This window comes from Stylophora pistillata, chromosome 10, assembly GCF_964205215.1.
Source record: "Stylophora pistillata chromosome 10, jaStyPist1.2, whole genome shotgun sequence".
Lineage (NCBI taxonomy): Eukaryota > Metazoa > Cnidaria > Anthozoa > Scleractinia > Pocilloporidae > Stylophora > Stylophora pistillata.
The window spans coordinates 16,716,501-16,736,071 of NC_142528.1; the positions used below are offsets into that span (position 1 = coordinate 16,716,501).

The 19,571-nt window shown below is 38.4% G+C and overlaps 1 protein-coding gene, 1 long non-coding RNA gene and 2 pseudogenes across 2 annotated transcripts in view; 2 read left to right on the forward strand and 2 right to left on the reverse strand.

Annotated features, from left to right (window-relative positions):
• The window catches only part of LOC148722014 (uncharacterized), a 4,578-nt gene extending 2,275 nt beyond the window's left edge, over positions 1–2,303 (reverse strand). The window contains exon 1 of the mRNA XM_088736667.1: positions 881–2,303. Coding sequence (XP_088592793.1) covers positions 881–2,288 — 1,408 coding nt within the window. The 5' untranslated portion in view covers positions 2,289–2,303. The remainder of the gene's footprint in view (positions 1–880) is intronic.
• The window catches only part of LOC148722013 (substance-P receptor-like), a 6,088-nt pseudogene extending 3,019 nt beyond the window's left edge, over positions 1–3,069 (forward strand).
• A 1,323-nt stretch (positions 3,070–4,392) lies between these two features.
• Positions 4,393–7,927, reverse strand: LOC148722015 (C3a anaphylatoxin chemotactic receptor-like; annotated as a pseudogene).
• A 9,421-nt stretch (positions 7,928–17,348) lies between these two features.
• LOC148722016 (uncharacterized) lies at positions 17,349–18,284 on the forward strand. The gene is made up of 3 exons (XR_015992763.1): positions 17,349–17,516; positions 17,812–17,928; positions 18,066–18,284. It is a non-coding gene; the product is annotated as an uncharacterized LOC148722016 (long non-coding RNA).
• Positions 18,285–19,571: the final 1,287 nt, after the last annotated feature.

The window sequence follows — 19,571 nt, forward strand, 5'->3', positions numbered from 1 at the left end:
CGTTACGAAAGTGATCAGAGTTAAAATTCTTAAATTTCCTATATCTCAGGGTAGTATGCTTATTCGTTGTCGATTCAATAGAAACTTTACGAAAAACGTAAACTAAACTGTGATCGCTGATGCCTATATGTGAGACCCCTGAGCAGACGACCCTATCTGGAGTATTTGTAAAAATTAGATCAATTAAAGTACGTGATTTGTCGGTAATTCTGGTATGTTCAGTTATTAACTGGTCAAGGCCGTAAACATCAGCAATATTAGATAAGATATTTGTACTTTTGTCAAACTTAGGTGCGGCCATATTACAATTCAGATCTCCTAAGACGTAATATTCGATATTTTCTGAGTCTAGTTTTCCAATAAGTTCTTCAAATGGTCTAAAAAGGTCAATTGAAGAATCAGGGGGTCTATACCAGGTCATAACGGCAAAAGGCCTTGATCTGGGCTTCTTGATTTCGACAGTCAGACTTTCTATTTGTTCACATATTAGATCAGAGCGAACAGAATAATTGATTTCGGAACGAATAAAAAAAACAAACACCCCCTCCAGACCTACCGTTAGTAGAGCGATCTCTACGAATAGATTCATAGCCAGAAATATGAATTTCATTATCGCCTATTGTGTCATCCAATTTAGTTTCATTTATGGCTAAGATATCGATAGGTCTTTCGGAAAGCAAAATTCTTAGTTCATCAATGTGTGCAGAAAGACTATTGATATTTAGCGAGGCCAATTTAAAGCCTCGTTTAGGCGGGAGAAATTGGTGAGAAACGATTGGATTTCCAAGGTCGCGATTACGCTCTGAATTGAACAGACGGCTAGTAGGTCAACTACATTCATGTAATTTATTCGCGAAGTTGTTATACATTTTGGCAATACCTGTCTCCCCAAGATGAAGTCCTCCTCTATTTAAGTCCGTTGAGTGAATGTCATCGTGGAGTATGAAGTGCCACTGTCGCTGATTGCAGAATTTTCGAAGCCTTTTGTTGACTGCATCAACATCGCCGCTATCTGAGAGGTCCGATCTTGTGACCAGCTCTGATATTATTACTTGTGCGTCCGTGGAGCTTTCAATTTCCCTCGCTAGGTCAACGATGTTATCGGCGATTTCGCTTGGGGATAGTTTTTCAAGGTCGTTAGTACCAGCATGTAAAATGATCTGGTCCGGCTTCTTGTCCAGTGTTGGTTTCACATAATGTGACATATCACTTGTTGTAGCTCCCGCGAAGGACTTTACAACAACCCGGTGGCCGACTTCTTTCCCTAATTGCCACCCTTGTATGTTTCTGATAATTGAATCGCCAATAATGACGGTGGTCGGCGAGGATCTTTCTTGGTTGTGGTTAAGAGTATTAGAGCTGTTGTGAGAACTCTTGTTTGGCGGCTTTTTCTTGCTCGATTTGCTTTGGTGATTCTTCGTTGTTTTGGAAGATTGAGATTTAGATGATCTATTGTTTTGCTTTGTGTCCGCCTTTGTATCCGACCATTTTGTATCCGACACCTTAGGATCAACCGAAGGCGACTCATTAAAAGCTTCCTTGCTGTCAAGGCGAAAGTTATATAGCTCCTTGCTTAGCAATGATACTACCATCTGCAGGGAATCTCGCTCCTCTTTTGTTTTATCTAGATTTCCCTTCATTAGCTGAAGTTGCTCTCGCAGAGCGCGATTTTCTTCCTGTATCCGTTGTTGATTTTGACATGATTTACAGGTTGACTGTATTTCTCTACTGTCCTTTAATCGAGATCTATACGAGTCTTTGAGTTTGTTTACCTCATTTTCCAAGCGGTCGTATAGATCTTTAAGGGATTTGTAGCCATTGCATGTGTGACTCTGTTGTTCTGGGCTGCTGCTAGTGTCGTCCAGGTTTATAACAGCCGAGGGCCGAGGTGACGGTTGGTTGACATTGTGGCGGGGAATTTGAATTTCACCAGATCCTGACAAAATCGACTCCTTGAGTCTTTTAACCAGCTCAGTTTTCCTGCCAGATTTAGAAAGCTTTCTCTTTTCAAGTTCGTCCCTTAGATCTTTCACCTTCAGGGAGTTGATGGACCGTCCATTTAATGCATTCTTGATAGCAGCCATTTCGCTCATTTCAAAGGACGAGGAAAGCGAACCGTATTCGGGTACAGAAGTAGACATATTCTTGTTATTAATCTGATCAGCGACTACCAGAGTTGAGTCAGTATGTACTTTACTCAAATCAGGCAAGGAACTGGTCCTAACAAGCCGCGGCCCGGAGATAAAGCGATCAGCCTTCGGAGCTAGGAAAACGTGTCCATCCGCCATATTATGCAAATTTTGTTATTAAGGTTGAGATCGGACGTCAGCATTATCAGGCGCCACTGGCAGCCGCTTCAGTCCGTGTAACGACCTCACCTTTCACCCCACCCATCCCACCCCAGGAGAGGACATCCATCACACAGTAATCTCGTACGCGGGAAATTAACGTCTCCTACCCCTAACCCTGCAGGAGACGGGGCCTACGGATTATTAGTTCTTATCCGAGAAGACTAGAATATCTATCCATTTTTTGATATTATAGAAAGGTAGCAATTTCTCCTCAGTTATTTTAAGACCATGAGTGTTGGTCCGGCCGGGGCTCGAACCCTCGACCTCCCGCACAGCACAATTCGGCGCTCTAACCAATCGCCAGAGCCTATTACATGACCATCTTCTTGATACTATATTTGATTCCTCTTGTTGTCATCGCATGGGTTCATGTTCTTATCGGTACACCTCTTTGGTCACACCAGATCTCAGGGGAGTCAACAGCTCATCAGAGACATCGGAATGAACTGTCAAAGCTCAAGGTACTGCGCATGATCGTCATTGTGGCGGTGACGTTTGCGTTGTGTTGGTTGCCAACTCACATCCAGCATTTATTTATGAATTCAGAGGAATTCTTAGATATCTTTTCTGCCGAAATTGCTTTCCCACGAGAAGAAGCATTGGGACAGAACCACCTGTTGCTCTAACTCGCATACGAAAGACTGTACGTCAATGTAGTGCCACTGTTATCCCTCTTCACGCTCTACAGCGCGCACGGTATCAGAGCTGTGCGTTTTGAATTTTTCTTTAGTTAGCCAAGATTATTGAATCTTTTTTTGACATTGGTTAGACAAGACGATTAAAATCTACCAAAACCATTAAAGATTGATGTTTTAGAAATTTTATCATCGCTGATCCGTTCTCAGTAGTACTAGTATTATTCAACTAATGAAAAAAATGGGAATAAATGATAAGCAAACTTAAGGAAAAAGTTGCATAGTATATACCAAAAGCTACGGGTTAGAAGAACACGCTCGACCAGATATTATCAACCAAAGCATAACTAAACCGTCAGTTTGGAAGAAGTATGTTGACGACGTTATCTGTCTGTGAAAATAACTATAGACAAAGTAGAAGAATTTGTAAGACGGGCAAACAGGTACCGCGATACAATCAATTCACGGCTGAGATTTCAGACTCAGAAATTGCTTATTCTTAGACAAATACGCTGAGAAAATAAAATTAACATTTCTCAAAAGTCCATGAAGGCCCTGAAGACCCATCTAACATTTGGTCTCAGTAATAATTGTATCATTTTGAATGTGTGTGATGTAGCTCGGGCAGACAGAAGTATAGTTTACGAACCATAATTGATAAGGTTTTCAGTAAAAGATGCGTTTGGTTGTCCTCATGCAATTTTGTCTAGGAAATGTAAGTACTGTAACCTACAAAAAAGAAAATATACAATAAAGTACTCCCTAAATAAGTAAAGTTTCAACAACGTTTCCCCGTGACCTGTTGCTGGCGAATGTCAGCATAAACAAAACTCACCATTGACGACTGAAGTCTAATTTTTTTTGCTTCTCTTTTCAAGTTAAGTATTGCAAAAAATATAACCTGTAAAACGCCGAAAATCCGAAAATTCTTAATATGTTCCCTCCGAACATAAATCCCTTCTCTTGAGCTGTGTTGTGTCGATAAAAAGTTTAAGGAGTCCCCACGATATCTACATAGTATGATATATATTCCAGAAGTTTGGGACAAACGATTTTGGTGGTGTCACAGTAAATTTACTATAGTTTCTAATTTCCCGTGATGTGGTTGACGGGTGAAAGCTATGTACAACAGAGTATATTACAATAGGCTGATGATCATGATGTGTACTTTCTGCCTATGCTACCGATGATGATCACGCCCTACCAAAAAGGGAATAAGTGTGCTCCTGAAACTCAAAATCCTCTGCACTTACGTTCTCGAACCCTTGGACTGAGCCGAATTTGTTCACCATAGAGTTTAAAGGAACATCACGGATTAAGCTGCTGTCTGCAGAAATAGAACAAAACTGAATTATGAATAGGGGTTTTCGCAGGTTCTTATCGCTTAGTCCCACGCAAAAAATGATTCAAAAAGGGCAGCTCTGAAACCGTGGACGCTGTTGAACGTGAAGGGGAATAACACTGGTGCCATGTTGACGTACAGTCTTTCGTTTGCGACTTAGGACAACACGTGGTTCTGTGCGGATGTTTCTTTCAGTAGGGATTCGATTTCGGCAGAAAAGACATCAGAGAATTTCCCTCACTACATTGTTGAACCTTTGGTTTAAACCAATAAACAGACAAGGATTTATGGCACTGTTGGCGTCTGATATGAAAAATAAACCGGATACCAGGGGTTCAACTTAATGCAAAGTTATATAAGTTTTAGTAAAATAGTAAATCAATAGATGTAGAATGTGAGCTGGTAACCAACACAGCGCAAACGTCACCGCCACCATGATGGTTGGCTCCCCTGAGATCTGGTGTGACTAAAGATGTCGACTAATAAGAACATGAACCAATGCGATGACAACAAGAGGAACCAAATATAGAAACAAGAAGATGGTCATGTAATAGGCTCTGGCGATGGAAAGCTGGACACTTCCGTCTGAGGAAAAGGAATTCCAAACTATCACGCAGTAGAAGCTATTAGCACGGCATTACAACATCAAAGACCAAGATATACGGCAATAGAATACAGAGAAGATAAGATCCATATCATAGAGGTGACTAGTTTTGAGTTTCGAATGAAACGAACATTCCGAAATGGACGAAGAATGGCAAAGTAACGATCCACTGTAATGAAGACAAGTGTTATGATGCTGGCAGCAATTGATAAGCCCCCCCATGAAGTTAACGAATTTGCAAGTCACTTTTCCCACTGCCCCTGGGATCCATAACAAGCCAGTTTACAAATTTTTCACCTACAAAGACAGGGAAGTACAAAAGAGAGGTTTTCCAACAACAACTCGACCTCATAGCGTAGGAATACAAGATGTGTTAAAATGCTGAGAGCGAGTGAGAGCGTTTAGCATAACGTGAAACAACGATTAAGTAGCATTTAATAATCGGTTAACTATTACTCACCATAAAAGGCATAATGAAGAGAGAAACAAGGAGATCAGCAACTGCCATATTTAAAATTAGGAAATTGAAGTTAGTCCTCATTATTTTACGAGAAACCACGATGTAAATGATACAGATGTTACCAAAGAAGCTGAGGACGAATATATATATATCTTATTAAAAGTTTTGTTGTGTAGTATCGCTGAGTATTTTTACGAGTTGTACCGTATTTTGACGAGCCCGTAGGGCGAGTCAAAATAAAAATAACGAGTATAAATACTCAGCGATACTACACAACAAAACGTCTACTAAGTTATTTATTATCCAACACGCCAAACTGTTATTTCATTGCGGGCGAATTTTGCGGATATCTATTTACGGGTAGTGCGTGAGAGAAGTATGCGAAGCGGAACGGAATTGGCGAGTTATCGTGTTGCTGTTTCTATTTCCTTCAATAAGTGAAGAAATTTCATGGTCGTCTAGCTATTTTTCTTCCTTTGATTCATCTTATAAACTTGGATCTATATTTGCCAGCCATTCTGACTCTTTGTTGTCGGAAATATGATTCAAATTGTCCGCCATTTGTTTTTTTCGTAATTACAATTCAATTCTTTGCTTGCGCGATGCGAGAAAATTTGTTGAACCGGCACTCTAGAGTACAAATACCGCGTGATATTTGTACTCGTTTATGGCGTTATTTGTACTCTACGAAGTGTAGTTAGATAATATAACTACATATGCTAAAGTTAGCCATACGATACTGCTGACAGGAAAGTAACGGTTAACAACTGATAAATTCAAAGATTGCCACACCTAAAAAAAGAAAATGGAGAATAAATCAGCTTCGATTTCGAGATTTCTAAGATACTTATGTAACAAACAGTGTGAACCTAACTTAGCCTAGCTAACCTTAAACGACGACGTCGTCTACAAGCACGGAAACGAATTTTATTTTTTCGGGAAATTTTTACACCCTAAGTTCTCGATTAGCACCTTGTCTTGACTGAACTGATTTAAAATACATGCCTGCTCCCCTCAACCCGTTTTTAAAGACGTGATTACGTCATCATCGTTGCTTCCGTGCAGATGTCATGTTACAAACCTCAATAATATCTAGTATTCCAGTTTCAGAGAGGCTCGCTTAGGGTTCTTTATGTAACTCACGCCTGCGCAGCTGAGTAGTTTAACGACACCACACGATTTGTACCGGAGGGTTTTGCAATAATTACCTTACTTCTGTCAATTAATGCTAAGATCGTCTCACGAAGAGGTAACAACACGAATTCTTGTTCATCCAAAACGTGCTAAAACAAATATTTTAAGACTTGTATGCAAACGGAAAACGTCCCCAACGTCCTCTTTCTTATTCTCTCAAGGAAGGAAGCTGGAGAGGGGGCCTTGAAAAGAGGTTGATGAAAACGTACATGCAATGGAAGAATTGTTTGCCGCCATCATAGAACCAAACCTCTCATACCACTCAGTGATCTTGCTGGTATTTTAACTAAACGTCCTGAACGTGTCCGTTTTGCAACAACTAGTTCCATCTTCTTGACGGACTTAACAGGCTTAGTGGGCTCGGATTTAAGTTTTTTAGAACTAGATACAGTATTTGAACTAGAATTTTTGGTTTCCGAGGCACGGACTTTGGTCTTCGCTTTTAGATTTGGGACAGATTGTGTCTTCTCTGTATTCGGCGGTTTTCCTGCGGGCTTTAGGTGTACGCGGTTTCTTCTGAGGAGTTGTATGAACGAAATGGATTATTCTGAACAATAAGTCCTTTTCTCCATTTTTGTCCTTTGGTTAGTCCTTCAGGCTTGATGTTTACTGTATCACCAGGTTTTAAAACACTCAGATCTTTGGCAGTTCGATTGTAATCATTTGAGACTTGGCTGTTTTCTTAGCTTTTTCCTCCAGGACCGTTTCAGTAATTTCTGATTTGAGCAGAGTGGCTTTCATAGGAATGTAAGATTTCAGTCTTCGGTGTAGAAATCCTTGAGCAGGTGATGTCGTCATATCAACTGTAGGTGTATTATGTTCATCGAGTAGGGCTTCGTAAGGATTTCAAGCAGAGTTTTCAGTCTTCCTCAAGATAGATTTGACGATCTTCACAGCTGATTCTGCTTTGCCATTACTCTGATGATGGTGAGGTGAGGATTTCGTGTGTTTTATCTGCTTCCTCTGCGAGAATTCCTTACAATCGAAATTCCTTCCACAGTCAGTGACAATCTCGTCGGGAAGTCCCCATCGTGAGAAGTGTTTGAGTAGCAAGGCAATGGTTTCAGTTGCAGTTTGGTCTCCCATCTTATCAAATTCGACCCAGTCGCTGTAGTAGTCGACCAATACCAGATAATGTTCCCCTTTAAACTCAAAAAGGTCGGCTGCGAGCTGGGACCAAGGTCTGTCAGGAGTAGAATGACTCATCAGACTTTCTTTTGGGTTCTTTCTTTGGAAGGATTGACAAACTTGACATGAAGATATGAACTGTTTCAGTTGAGAGTTCATACCAGGCCACCAAAGAGATGTACGAGCACGTGTTAAAGTTGACTCGACACCCATGTGAGCTTGATGTAACTTTTCAGTTAGGCTTTGTCTTAGTTTAGCTGGAACTACAATGCGATCACCTCTGTAGATGATGCCGTCATTGAATGATAGTTGATCTTTGCAACTCTAGAATGGAAGAACGTCTATTGGAAGACGTCTTTTACTGATGGACCAGTTTTCAGTGATGTAGTAGATTACTGACTGTAAGAATTTGTCCTGGGCAGTTTCCTCTGAAATTTCATTGAGGTGGCTTGTGACACTTTGATCTTGAATAACCAAACCGATGGTTTCAACCTGAGGGGGAGGGGTGGGCTGGAGGATTTTGGTCGATTCACGATAAATTTTTCTGATCCCCTCTGAGGCTCTGCAATGTTTTTACGATCCTTCCTATATTGGAAGTCAATTTCTTATAGTCCCCCCCATTATATTATATTCAGTTGGCGACAACTGATCACCCCTCCGATCTCCTTGAAAACCATGTGATCCCCTCCCCCCCGCCAAGAAATCCTCCACCTTTCCCGGCACAAATCATGATCATGACTAATCCCTTACTGCGGAAGAAACTAAAAGCGAAAAGGAAAAAGGCTAAATGTAAATTAATTAGTTTTTAAATTATGCTGTGGCCATTCAAGGGACTCAATGTGGCTAACAGCAAGCTACAAAACAACCAAAAATAATTTAGTCGTAAGGTGTAAAAATTGACAAATTTTAACCGTTAGACATAAACTTTACCATGGAAAAATGTTATTTGACCTCGTGGGAAAAGATTGACCGTCAATCAAAACTCGGAAAAATTTGTAATCGTTAGCCGCAAAAGCAATTACCCCATTGTGACCCTCCCACATGCCCGGCCATGCAGCGCCAAAGTGGACAAAATACCTTTTGAAATTTCCCCTCCTACGACACTAATATATCCGAAACTCACGATTTGCATTTTATTCGAAGTTATATACATTGCAATTAAGAAAAAATGCATTGTAACTAGTATGCACATTGTACCAAGTCAAAAACAAAATACGTTTGGATTAGAGAAGTACGTTCTAAATAGCATGCAAATTGTACTCAGTTAGAGAGTTACGTTCTGATCAGTATGGAAATTATTCTCAGTTTAAAAATTTTCATGCTAAGTGCAAAAAAGTGAACTTATCTGAAAGCTGCAAACTTATAAGTTGCTGCTATTTTCAGTAACTTTCTACAAACAAATGAAGTGTGTTGAATGATTAAGAAACTTGGTGAAGTTTTTTTTAAGTGCTACAAATTAAAGAAAGGGTTTCTGCAAATCAGGATAGATATAAACAGTTTCTGCAATGATGAAAATGCTGCACATAAAGGAAAGAAAAGCTGAAAAAATAGAATATAATCTAAAGTGCACGCGTAAAATTTGTTGCGGAATCTGGAACGATTTACGATTGTGGCCGGGGAAGTCACGTTGTCTCCCTTTCTGTTACAGATGTCCTACTCTCCTTGCGGGGAAAACGTTAACTGCTCGCTTGAGGCAAAATATTGTCACAAGTGTAAAGATCTTTAAAACAGAACGTCACCAAGAGTGCAGCCAGTGTCGACAACGGCTAAAAGAAAATCGAAAATACTGGCAGTGTAAGCGCCACTTGCTTGCAGAGAATGATGATTTTTAGCGCAACCGAGAATACTGAGAATTCTCTCTGGATTGGCTCACTTTTCTTTGTAGTTAATCAGCTAAAAAGAAAAAATATAATTGAAAGCGATGTATGGGCTAAGAAACATGTTTTGTGTTTTGTGCCACTCACAAAGGGCATGATGAAGACGTTCGACTGTTCAGTTCACGGACCTCCGTTAAGGTTACCGAGCACCTTCGGGAGTGTCTCGCGTGCAAGCGCGTCCGGTTTAAACTGTAGATTTGTAAACTCCCCATATCAAATTAAAGCTTACAGGACTGGCTATTAGGCTATACCAAAAATTTTGAAAAAAAATTAATTGTCGAATTTTTCACGACTTCTAAATGCGAGCGCCCGAATCACCTTTTGAACGTTACATGTTAAAGCGAATTTTGTTTTTCGCTTATTGATGTGTTCCTCCGTTTCCGGGGCCAAAGCGCTAAGAAAAACGTGTCTGCGACTTGCCTTCAGTGAAAATTTACAGAACATTTTTGAAATAGGACTAAAAAAATGTGGACTGATCGTAGAAAAATCGCTCTTGAAAAAAAGTATTTAGATATAAAAACTTCGGAGACACGTTTTTGTTGTTTATAAACTAGCTACTGTCAAAATTTGAGAGCAATCGAACAAATCCCTTTGACTTGTAGCTCTTAAAAGGTGATTCGGGCGCTCGTATTTAGAAGCCGTGAAAAATTTGACAATTAATTTTTTTTTAAACATTTTTGGTATAGTCTGATAGCCAGTCCAATAAGCTTTAATATGATATAGGGGTTTAGATATCTACAGTTTAAACCGGACGCGCTACGTCGCTTGCACGCGAGACACCCCTGAAGGTGCACGATAACCTTAATCACGCGTTCACTTTGCGTTTCCTCGCTTAATCGACTAAAAAACATATAGCCTTGGACAGAATAAAGAATGACGCGATCAAGATCTGTTTGAAAGAAACGTTCCTTGTTATCGCCACTCATTTTATGATATGAATGAAAGTAGCTAGACACAACGCAACTCTCTTAGCAGTTTACTTCGTCTTTTATAATGATAGCACTTTATTAACTTTCTCTCCCAATTGTTGCCTACCAGTTATCGCCTCCGAGTGCTTCTCAGATGCTCATAAAACCTCGCCCTTCAATAAAAGAGAGTGAAGTGATACCTTCAATTGAAAGCGTATACTAAAACGAGAGCCTAGTACTTATACAAAAAATGTACTCCGTATTTTTTAGAGATGTCTTACCCTTTCCACAATAGTATAAGTATTCCGTCACTAAAAAATAGGAATAATTCTTGCTATATTTTAAGGTCATTCAAAGCTACAACATTTGCGTAAAAAATTTATATGTGTTTAAAGAAGAAAAAGGAATTCATTATTGAAGCAGAACAAGACATGTATTGCAGTTTTTAATGATCTTACGTTACCTTGAAAGATGCTGTCGGAAAAACTGCAGGAATTTGAAAGTATCAAGTTCTTTGCCGGCTTCTTTCTTTACATTTAAAGGCTTTCGACATTCATCTACATGGTTGAAGTTGCTTTTTAAAAGCCTAACGTTCTGCACTCTTGGTGTAAACGCTGTATCCCGCTTGAATTTTTGCCTTTTCCTGCAGATTGTGAAAAGCAATCCTAATGGCAGACATACAAATTGCTTATGAATTAATAGTAGGCCGAAGAGTTTGAATAATTTACGTCTCGGCATCCTCAATCTATTGATAGACATCTGCTTGGAATTAACCCAACAAGAATAACTTGGTAAAAAGAATATAGGAAGATATATTCAAAGGCACCTGTTTTAAGAGAGAAGAAATTCTATCTTTCTTTTTTCCCTCGGCATATTGGCTTCTGTTCGACGACAACATGTTGATAGATGTGACATGCTTGGCCGTGTAAAATAGTTAAAAGGACTTAAATATTAGAAACCATTACTTTGGATGGGCTGAACAAATTTTTCATGAAAATAAAGCGAGAACAATAGCTATAAGGTACTATCATTGTTCTGTGTAAGAGCACCTCAGTTATTTAATCGTTGGATTAGGAGTTTCATAGCCATAGTGCTGCAACCCTTCTACACGAGTTTGTTTGTTTTTTGTTTTTGTCTGAGAGGTTTATCTAAGGTCGATATCAGTCTGAAATTAGAGTACGAACAGTCTCTCCTTTTCGGAGAGGTCCGTCGCGCGAGTCAAAAAGAAAAAAAGAAAAAAACAATCAGCGAAAAAAAGAATTTCTCTTATCGCGCCATGGAGAACTTGAAGTGACGCCGATGTACCGCAGAAGCTCCATTCCTGCGGCGCACTAACATCAATTTAAATTTCACTGACATTTTTTTGACTCGCTCGACGTATTTGGCCAGACAGGCGGTAAAGCTTGTAGTCTAACCTGAAATGAAAGTCGGAAAAGTGTATCCGCTGCACTTGCAATTGTCAACTGAATATCTTTCCTCTTCACAATGCAAATTGTGGAAGTTGGATTGTAGAAGCTTTTGAAAGACAAAGTAAACGCAATGTCAGTGCCAACCGAGATATATTAGCTTTTTAAAAAACATCTTTCTGTTTTAAATCCATTTATATTTAACAATTATTCACCTAAGGCGAGGTGAATATCGTCGAATAATCCCCGAGACGAAGTCGAGGGGATTATTCGACATTAATATTCACCGAACCCGGGGCGAATAATTGTTTTAGTATAATTTCAGAGCTGAGCAACAGAGAAATTTCTAAAACCATAACAGTTTAGTAACATTTATTAACATTTTATTTTAACATTTTATATAAACCGCGCGGAGCGGTTTATATAGCGTCATATAAGGAACCGCTCGACCAATCAGATTGCTAGAAACTCTTTGCTCAGCTCTGAATTTTACTAAAGTGTGTATAGAGGCTGTTGGAAAAATTTGTCCGACTTTCTCTATCTTTCATTTAATGGCCTAGATGGCCTCGAGATTTCATTTCCTTTCAATCATTGCAGAATCAATTTTTTTTTATTATTAATTTGTTATCAGTTACATTATAATAGTGTCCTACCCCTGCTTTGTCGAACAAAGTTTAGACCGCCATTTTGAAATCGACTTCTCAACATGGAAATTTTTCAATCCCATCTCTCTATTCCCAAACTCAGAGCTAATTATGTCGCACTGAAAGAGAGGAGTGTTTAAAAAGAATGCATGTTGTGTCCCAGTCTGTACACATGTACGGACATGTAAAGCCCAGTTTTAATATAGACATTGGGAATACATATGCGTTTTAAACTAAGCGTGAGGTCAAGATGGCTGGATATTGGTCGAGTTCTTTTTTTGCATTTTTATGGACCGAGACGAAGTCGAGGTCCATAAAAATGAGAAAAAAGAACTAGGCTAATATCCAGTCATCTTGACCGAACAAGCTTGGTTAATAAAGGATTTATTATATTGCAAAGAGATTTCGCTTTCTTAAGAATTAAGAATGACTTGTTTACTTCGAGAGCTGGGAAAGAAAGCCAACTGTGTTTGTAGCATAACAATCTCACGAGAGTTTTTGTTTTCTTTGTTTTGACTATCCTCTGCCACTTTTTGAGTTTCTATCGCCGAAATTGTCCAAGAATTACGAACGTAGCCGTAATTCTGTATTTTTCATGCGCGGGATTAATGAGAGCAATCCAGACAATCTATGGCGATCACTCTTTTCGTGGTCAAGGCTAATTCTGGTATCTCCTTGGTTGAAATTACAATATGCAAATCATTTTCAAGTATGAAAACGAGGCTGATTGAAAATTGAACAGTTTTTGCTTTTGTTTCATCACAAAATGGATGCTTCATGATTCATTGTTAAAGCTGTATTTTTGCTGGCTAAATTTTTTCGGCTAAAACGATTCAATGATACGCGAGTATTGAAAGATAAAGTTAGACTTAAACCGAAGAGTGAAATGGATAGTCCCAATTAAAAAGTCTGATAATCAACCCTTCTTTCCCAGAAGGGCTACGTGTGCTTTTGTTGCAAAATAAAAGGGTCTGAGATGCCATTTCTAAAGTAACTTTAAGAGCGAATGTTACCAACGGTCAAACATTTGGTGGCAACAGCCAAAAAATCGATTCGGCTCATATTCTCAAGTTAGGTAGGCATACTTCGTTTGGCTGAATATCATTTATTTTCGAGAAAATCGATAATAACAGAATTTCGACCAAATGCCGCTTTTGAAGCTCAAAATTTCAGACAAATCTCGGAGGGTCGCGCCGCGAATTGAAAACACTTGGATCAATAAAAACTACCAAATCTTGAAAAACAGCATCAATACATAATTTGACATCGATTTCAGCAATTCTTGATCGTTTATTTACACAATCTAATTGAATTTAACCGACCTTCTTCGAACAAGATTAAAAATAAGTCAAAAGTAACCCGTTATTTAACTATGTGCTATACAAAATAATCGACTGAAAATCGGGCTTTTGGAAGGCAAAGTGTGGTTCTTTGCGTTCACCAAAGCATTTTATGCGGAAATGATTCAGTGCGATTTAATCAAATTTTGAAGTTGGATAAAATGAGCTGATTTGATGGTGCCGTCAGTTGTTCGAAATTGTTCACATTCACACACACACTCAATTGTTTCGCATTTTACATCCAATCTACAGCTTATTTGACATAATATCATCTTACCGTCCATATTGCTGTATCACAAAAGGGGATTGTCTGTCGAAGTCACAGTGTATTCTTACTATAGTTTTGAACGACCAGCAGATATCCTTATGAGGATAATGACACGCAATGCTATTGCAGAGTCCACATCTTTTAATTTCTCTGAAATTCATTTTATTAGTGAAAATGCCAGTTTCAAGGTAATTTCTGTAATTAATCAGACAATCAATAGAGATTAAAATACGTATGATGCACGATCCTCGCAGTAGATAGCGCTATTTATGGAATAGCGAAAATCAGACCTGAAAAAATCAGGCCTGTATGGGACTCGAACCACTGACCCCTGCGATACTAGTGCAGCGCTCTACCAATTGAGCTAACAAGCCAACTGGGAGCAGGCCGTTAAGTTGGTTCGTAATAAACCCGTTAAAGTGATAAATGAGATAGAATAAATATATGAAGTTCATATATTTTGAACTTGGTTCAAAATATATATTTTGAACTTAGTTCAAAATATATGAACTTCATATATTTATTCTATCTCATTTATCACTTTCACGGGTTTATTACGAACCAACTTAACGGCCTGCTCCCAGTTGGCTTGTTAGCTCAATTGGTAGAGCGCTGCACTAGTATCGCAGAGGTCAGTGGTTCGAGTCCCGTACAGGCCTGATTTTTTTCAGGTCTGATTTTCGCTATTGCATAAATAGCGCTATCTACTACGAGGATCGTGCATCATACGTATCTAATACCGCAGTTCAAAATATATGAACTTCATATATTTATTCTATCTCAGAGATTAAAATAGTAAGGAAGAGGAAACAAATACGTTTCAATCGTTCAGCGTCTTAAAAAATAATTGTGAATTATTTAAAATCCTAACCTCTACTCGAGGCAATTGTCATCTAGACCGGTTCCTTCTTACATAAAGTAAGCACCAAGTGTTTCTATAGATACTCAGTGTGGTTCCAGCGCTTAACGATAAAAACACCCCTCTGAATTTCATTTGGTAGGTTTGACTGTAACTCATTTTGAATATTACATGCCTTCAACAGAAGAAAATTTAGTAAGAGTGCTGGGAAGTTGAAACCTCAGTAAAATACAGTAGTATTGTAGCAAGCAGAGGATTTAATCACCGAAATCGGTTTATCTTTCGTTCTTTTTGTCCTAAAATGAGCTTTATCAACCTAAACAATAATTTACAAAATAAAAATATGAACTCAATAAGTATCGGTGTTAAATAATTGTTTGCTCTTGTTTCATCTTTGTAACACTCGACCTTAGTTCCTGTAGCCACGAGCATCACAGTCCAAAGTTCTATTTTTGCGGAGTTGTCGATTTCTGTGGACCCTAATTTTGAATTAATTAGCGTTATTCCGCAAACTAGAAACACGTTTATGGACTAGCAACATTTCGCCAACATTTGGCTCGAGGTTTAGTTAAAGACTTATATCTAAACAAAGATCTCTTACGTGAAGTAATTACAGCCTCCTTTTCAACGAAATGGAAAAGAGAAACCCTTAGATACGCTTTGTAAACAATTATTATCAGGTGTTGACTATCCTGCCAAGTTATAACGCTATTATGGAAGCAATGCAACAATTTCAGGACTGCAATCCCCTTTTGTGATACAGCAATATGGACGGAAAGATGATATTATATTAAATAAGCTGTAGATAGGATGTAAAATGCGAAACAATCGAGTTTGCGTGTGAATGTGTACATTTTCGAATAACTGACGGCATCGTCAAATGAGCTCATTTTATCCAACTTTAAAATTTGATTAAATCGCACTGAATCATTCCCCAAAAAATCATTTGGAGATAAAAAAGAACCCCACTTCACCTTCCAAAAGCCAGATTTTCAGTCGATTATTTAGTGTAGCACATAGTTAAATAACAGGTTGCTTTTGACGTATTTTTAATCTTGTTAAAAGAAGGTCGGATAAATTCAATTACGTTGTGCCCTCGATTAACTATGAAATGAACGATCAAGAATTGCTGAAATCGCAGTCAAATTATGTACTGATGCTGTTTTTCAGGATTTGGTAGCTTTTATCGGTCCAAGTGTTTTCAATTCGTGGCGCGACGCTCCGAGATTCGTCTGAAATTTTGAGCTTCAAAAGCGGCCTTTGGACGAAATTCAGCTTTTGTCGATTTTCTCGAAAATAAATCGACATTCAGCCAAACGAAGTATGCAGTGCTTTGTTTCACCGTAAGGCCTACCTAACTTGAGAATATGAGACGAATCGATTTTTTGGCTGTTGCCACCATATTTTGAAAATGATTTTTGGCCACATCTCCTCTTCAAAGGAAACCGGTCGTTTTACTCGAAGTGCGTTTCGCTTAATCTCAAAGTCCTATCGCCTAGAAAAAAGTTGCTTCGCCCATACCAAAAGTCATTTCGCGCGGACCAAAAGTTTGTTCGCCCGAAGTTTTTTCACGCGATTTAGAAAACAATGAATGGTTACGTTACGTGTTAACATCAAGCGCCGCATATAGAACAAATCTTGTTATGAAGTCGAAGTTATAACTTGGTCTTAAGTTGTTATTCGCGTTATTAGAACTTTTTATTGTTAAAGGAAGTCGTTTGTCTTTTTTGGCTGTGGGAAAAGTGTCGACATGCAGTATGCAAATTTCAAATACGCATGCCGGAGACCCAATTTATCCAGGGGAGAGGTAGTGAACCACATCGACAGAGGGTAACGCTACAATTAACTGAATAATACTACAATACTTATTTACGTTTTATTCCTACAACTTAGCCTGTCTACAACACTCGCAGCTAGAGGCTTATACTTTCCTAACCGAACCTCAAACTATATATAACCTAAGAAAACCTTTACCGACAGTACTGACATAAATGTCGTCTCTGGTTTGCTCTTTTGTCCATTTCCTTTTACTTATTTACATATATGTCACATCTATCAATATATTACTAACGAACAGAAGCAAATAAACCATGGAAAAAAGACAGATAAAATTTCTTCCTTTTTAGCTGACAGGTGCCTTTGAATATATGTTCCTGTACTTTTCTTTACTCTTTATTCTTGTTAACTTAATTCCAATTAGCAGATGTCTATCAATAGATTGGAGATGTCGAAAAGTGAATGATTCAAACTCTTCTGTCAACTCTAGAACCCATGAGCTAACTTTATGTCCGCTATCAGGATTACTTTACACCATTAATAATTTGCAGGAAAAGTCAACCATTCATGCGGGAAGCAGCTTTAACGTCAAGTGTACTTTAGACTTTTCAAAACGAAACTTCAGCAGTGTACATGAAATTTCGAACCCTAGCTTTTAAACGCAAAGAAGACGATAAAGAGTACTGCCAATCTCGTAAAGTTTTCGCCAACAGCATCTTTCCAGGTAACGTAAAAATTGTTAATAGGTGGCATATCTTGCTTCAATACTGAATTCTAAATACTAAACGCCTGTAAAATGTGTAAGCAAAAGTTGTAGCTTTGTTTGTTCTTGAAATGTAAGAAAATGATTTGATTCAAATTTTCTACCGACGCAGTTTTATTATGGAAACTGTAAGACATCTTGCCAACAATTGAAAAGTTGCACGTTATACATACCATCCTCTCGTATTAGTAGACACTTTCAATCAAACTCTCATATATGAAGATATCACTTTCATCTCTTAACTTTGCCCTCACAGTTCAGCGAAGTTTGAGGCTTTAAAAGCAATCTGAGAACCATTCGGAGGCGAAAACTGGGATGTAACAAGTGAGAGAGAAAGTTAACAGAGGGCTCCCTACGTAAAAGATGACGTAAAGTATGTTTAGAGACTTCAGTTGTTTCTCGAAACTTTGCTCCACATCATAATATGAGAGGCGACAATAGGGACGTTTCTTTCAAATAGATTTTGATTGTGTCATTCCTTAGTCTGTCCACGACTATATTTTTTTGTAGGTCAACGAAGCAAGGAAGCCCAAATGGAGCGTGTAGTGGTCTCTAAGAAAACAAAAGTCGCGAACTGATCAGATTCGAGCTTCAGATAAATTCGTACCCATGAGAGTTGCATAAAACTATGAAACATATTTCTAAACCAAGCAACATGCAATACATCGCTTTCAATTCTATATTTCTGTTAAATATAATTAACTACAAATAAAAGTAAGCCAATCCAGATGAATTTTTGCATTCTCACTAGCGCTAAAGGGCCGCATCCGCTGGAGGGAAAGTTAACAACTTCCCTACCATTACCAGTGGCGCTTGCACTGCCATCTTTTTCATCTTCTTTTGAGTTTTATCAACTAGTGTCGATGATCGACACTAGTTGCATTCAGGGTGACGTTTTCTTACAGACCATCTCTGTAGTTGTGACAATATTTCGCCTCGAGCGAGCAGTTTCCCCGTAAGAGGATGTAGATTCGAAGATACAATCTTCTCGGTTCTTGCCTTGACACAACAGGAGACGATAAACATCTCAAAATCATTTCACAGTGGCATCCACCGACACATAATTCAAAGCAAAACTTTTCCTTGCAGACATATCTCAATAGATATGATCTGCATATCATAGAAGCTTTGAAGAATTTTTTATCCTTGAAAATAGAGCATTAATTGTTTGAATCAACGACTTTTGCCAAAAAGGGCCGCTAAATTTGCGAAGCGAGGAGGCTGCGAAATACGATACCTTCAGTTATTCAAGAGAATGATGGAAAAGTGGAATGGCGGAGTGACGGAATATCCTTTAACATAGAAATCCTTGTTGTGTGAACTAAGTCTCACAAAAATGAAATTGGAAACTAAATTGAAACAGGAAAATAATTTACATTTAGCGAGCAAAATTAAAATTAAAGCCCCTATAACTCATCATTTCTTGTCATAATAATTATTATCATCTTTACTATCCTTATTATCAATATGATAATTTTCTACCATGCAATTATTGGTTGAGTGTCCATAAGTCACTATATTCTTAAATTATCTTTTTCTTGTGGAACAGGGTACTTATAAGTATGTGATATGGGGCAGCAGTCGCTATAAGCTTATTTTCATTTCGCAGAAAGGTTTCCGGACTCGACTCAAGCCTCTCTCGCTTTTTCTTTCCTCTGTTACTATCGCACCGCTTACTATTTCGCTCCGTTTTACTAAATGACAACTGGAACAGGCCAGAATCGTCGAAGTGCCCGAGATATCGATGTAACGTTCATCATTAATTGTTTACTGATTGACATATTTCTCCCTAATAAACGTTAAACTGTAAAGGCCCTGAATTTTAACCGTCAACCGCCAAAATCGAAAAAAAATTGGAAATACGCCTTACTTTGTACCATTAATTTTTGGTGAAAATTTAATTTGTTGAAAATCAATTTGTAACATTCTCGGCTTTGTTTCCGGCTTAAACCACAGTAAAAAGATGGTTAAAATTTTTTATCACTGACTGGCGATGAGTAGCGTAATGGTGGCAGA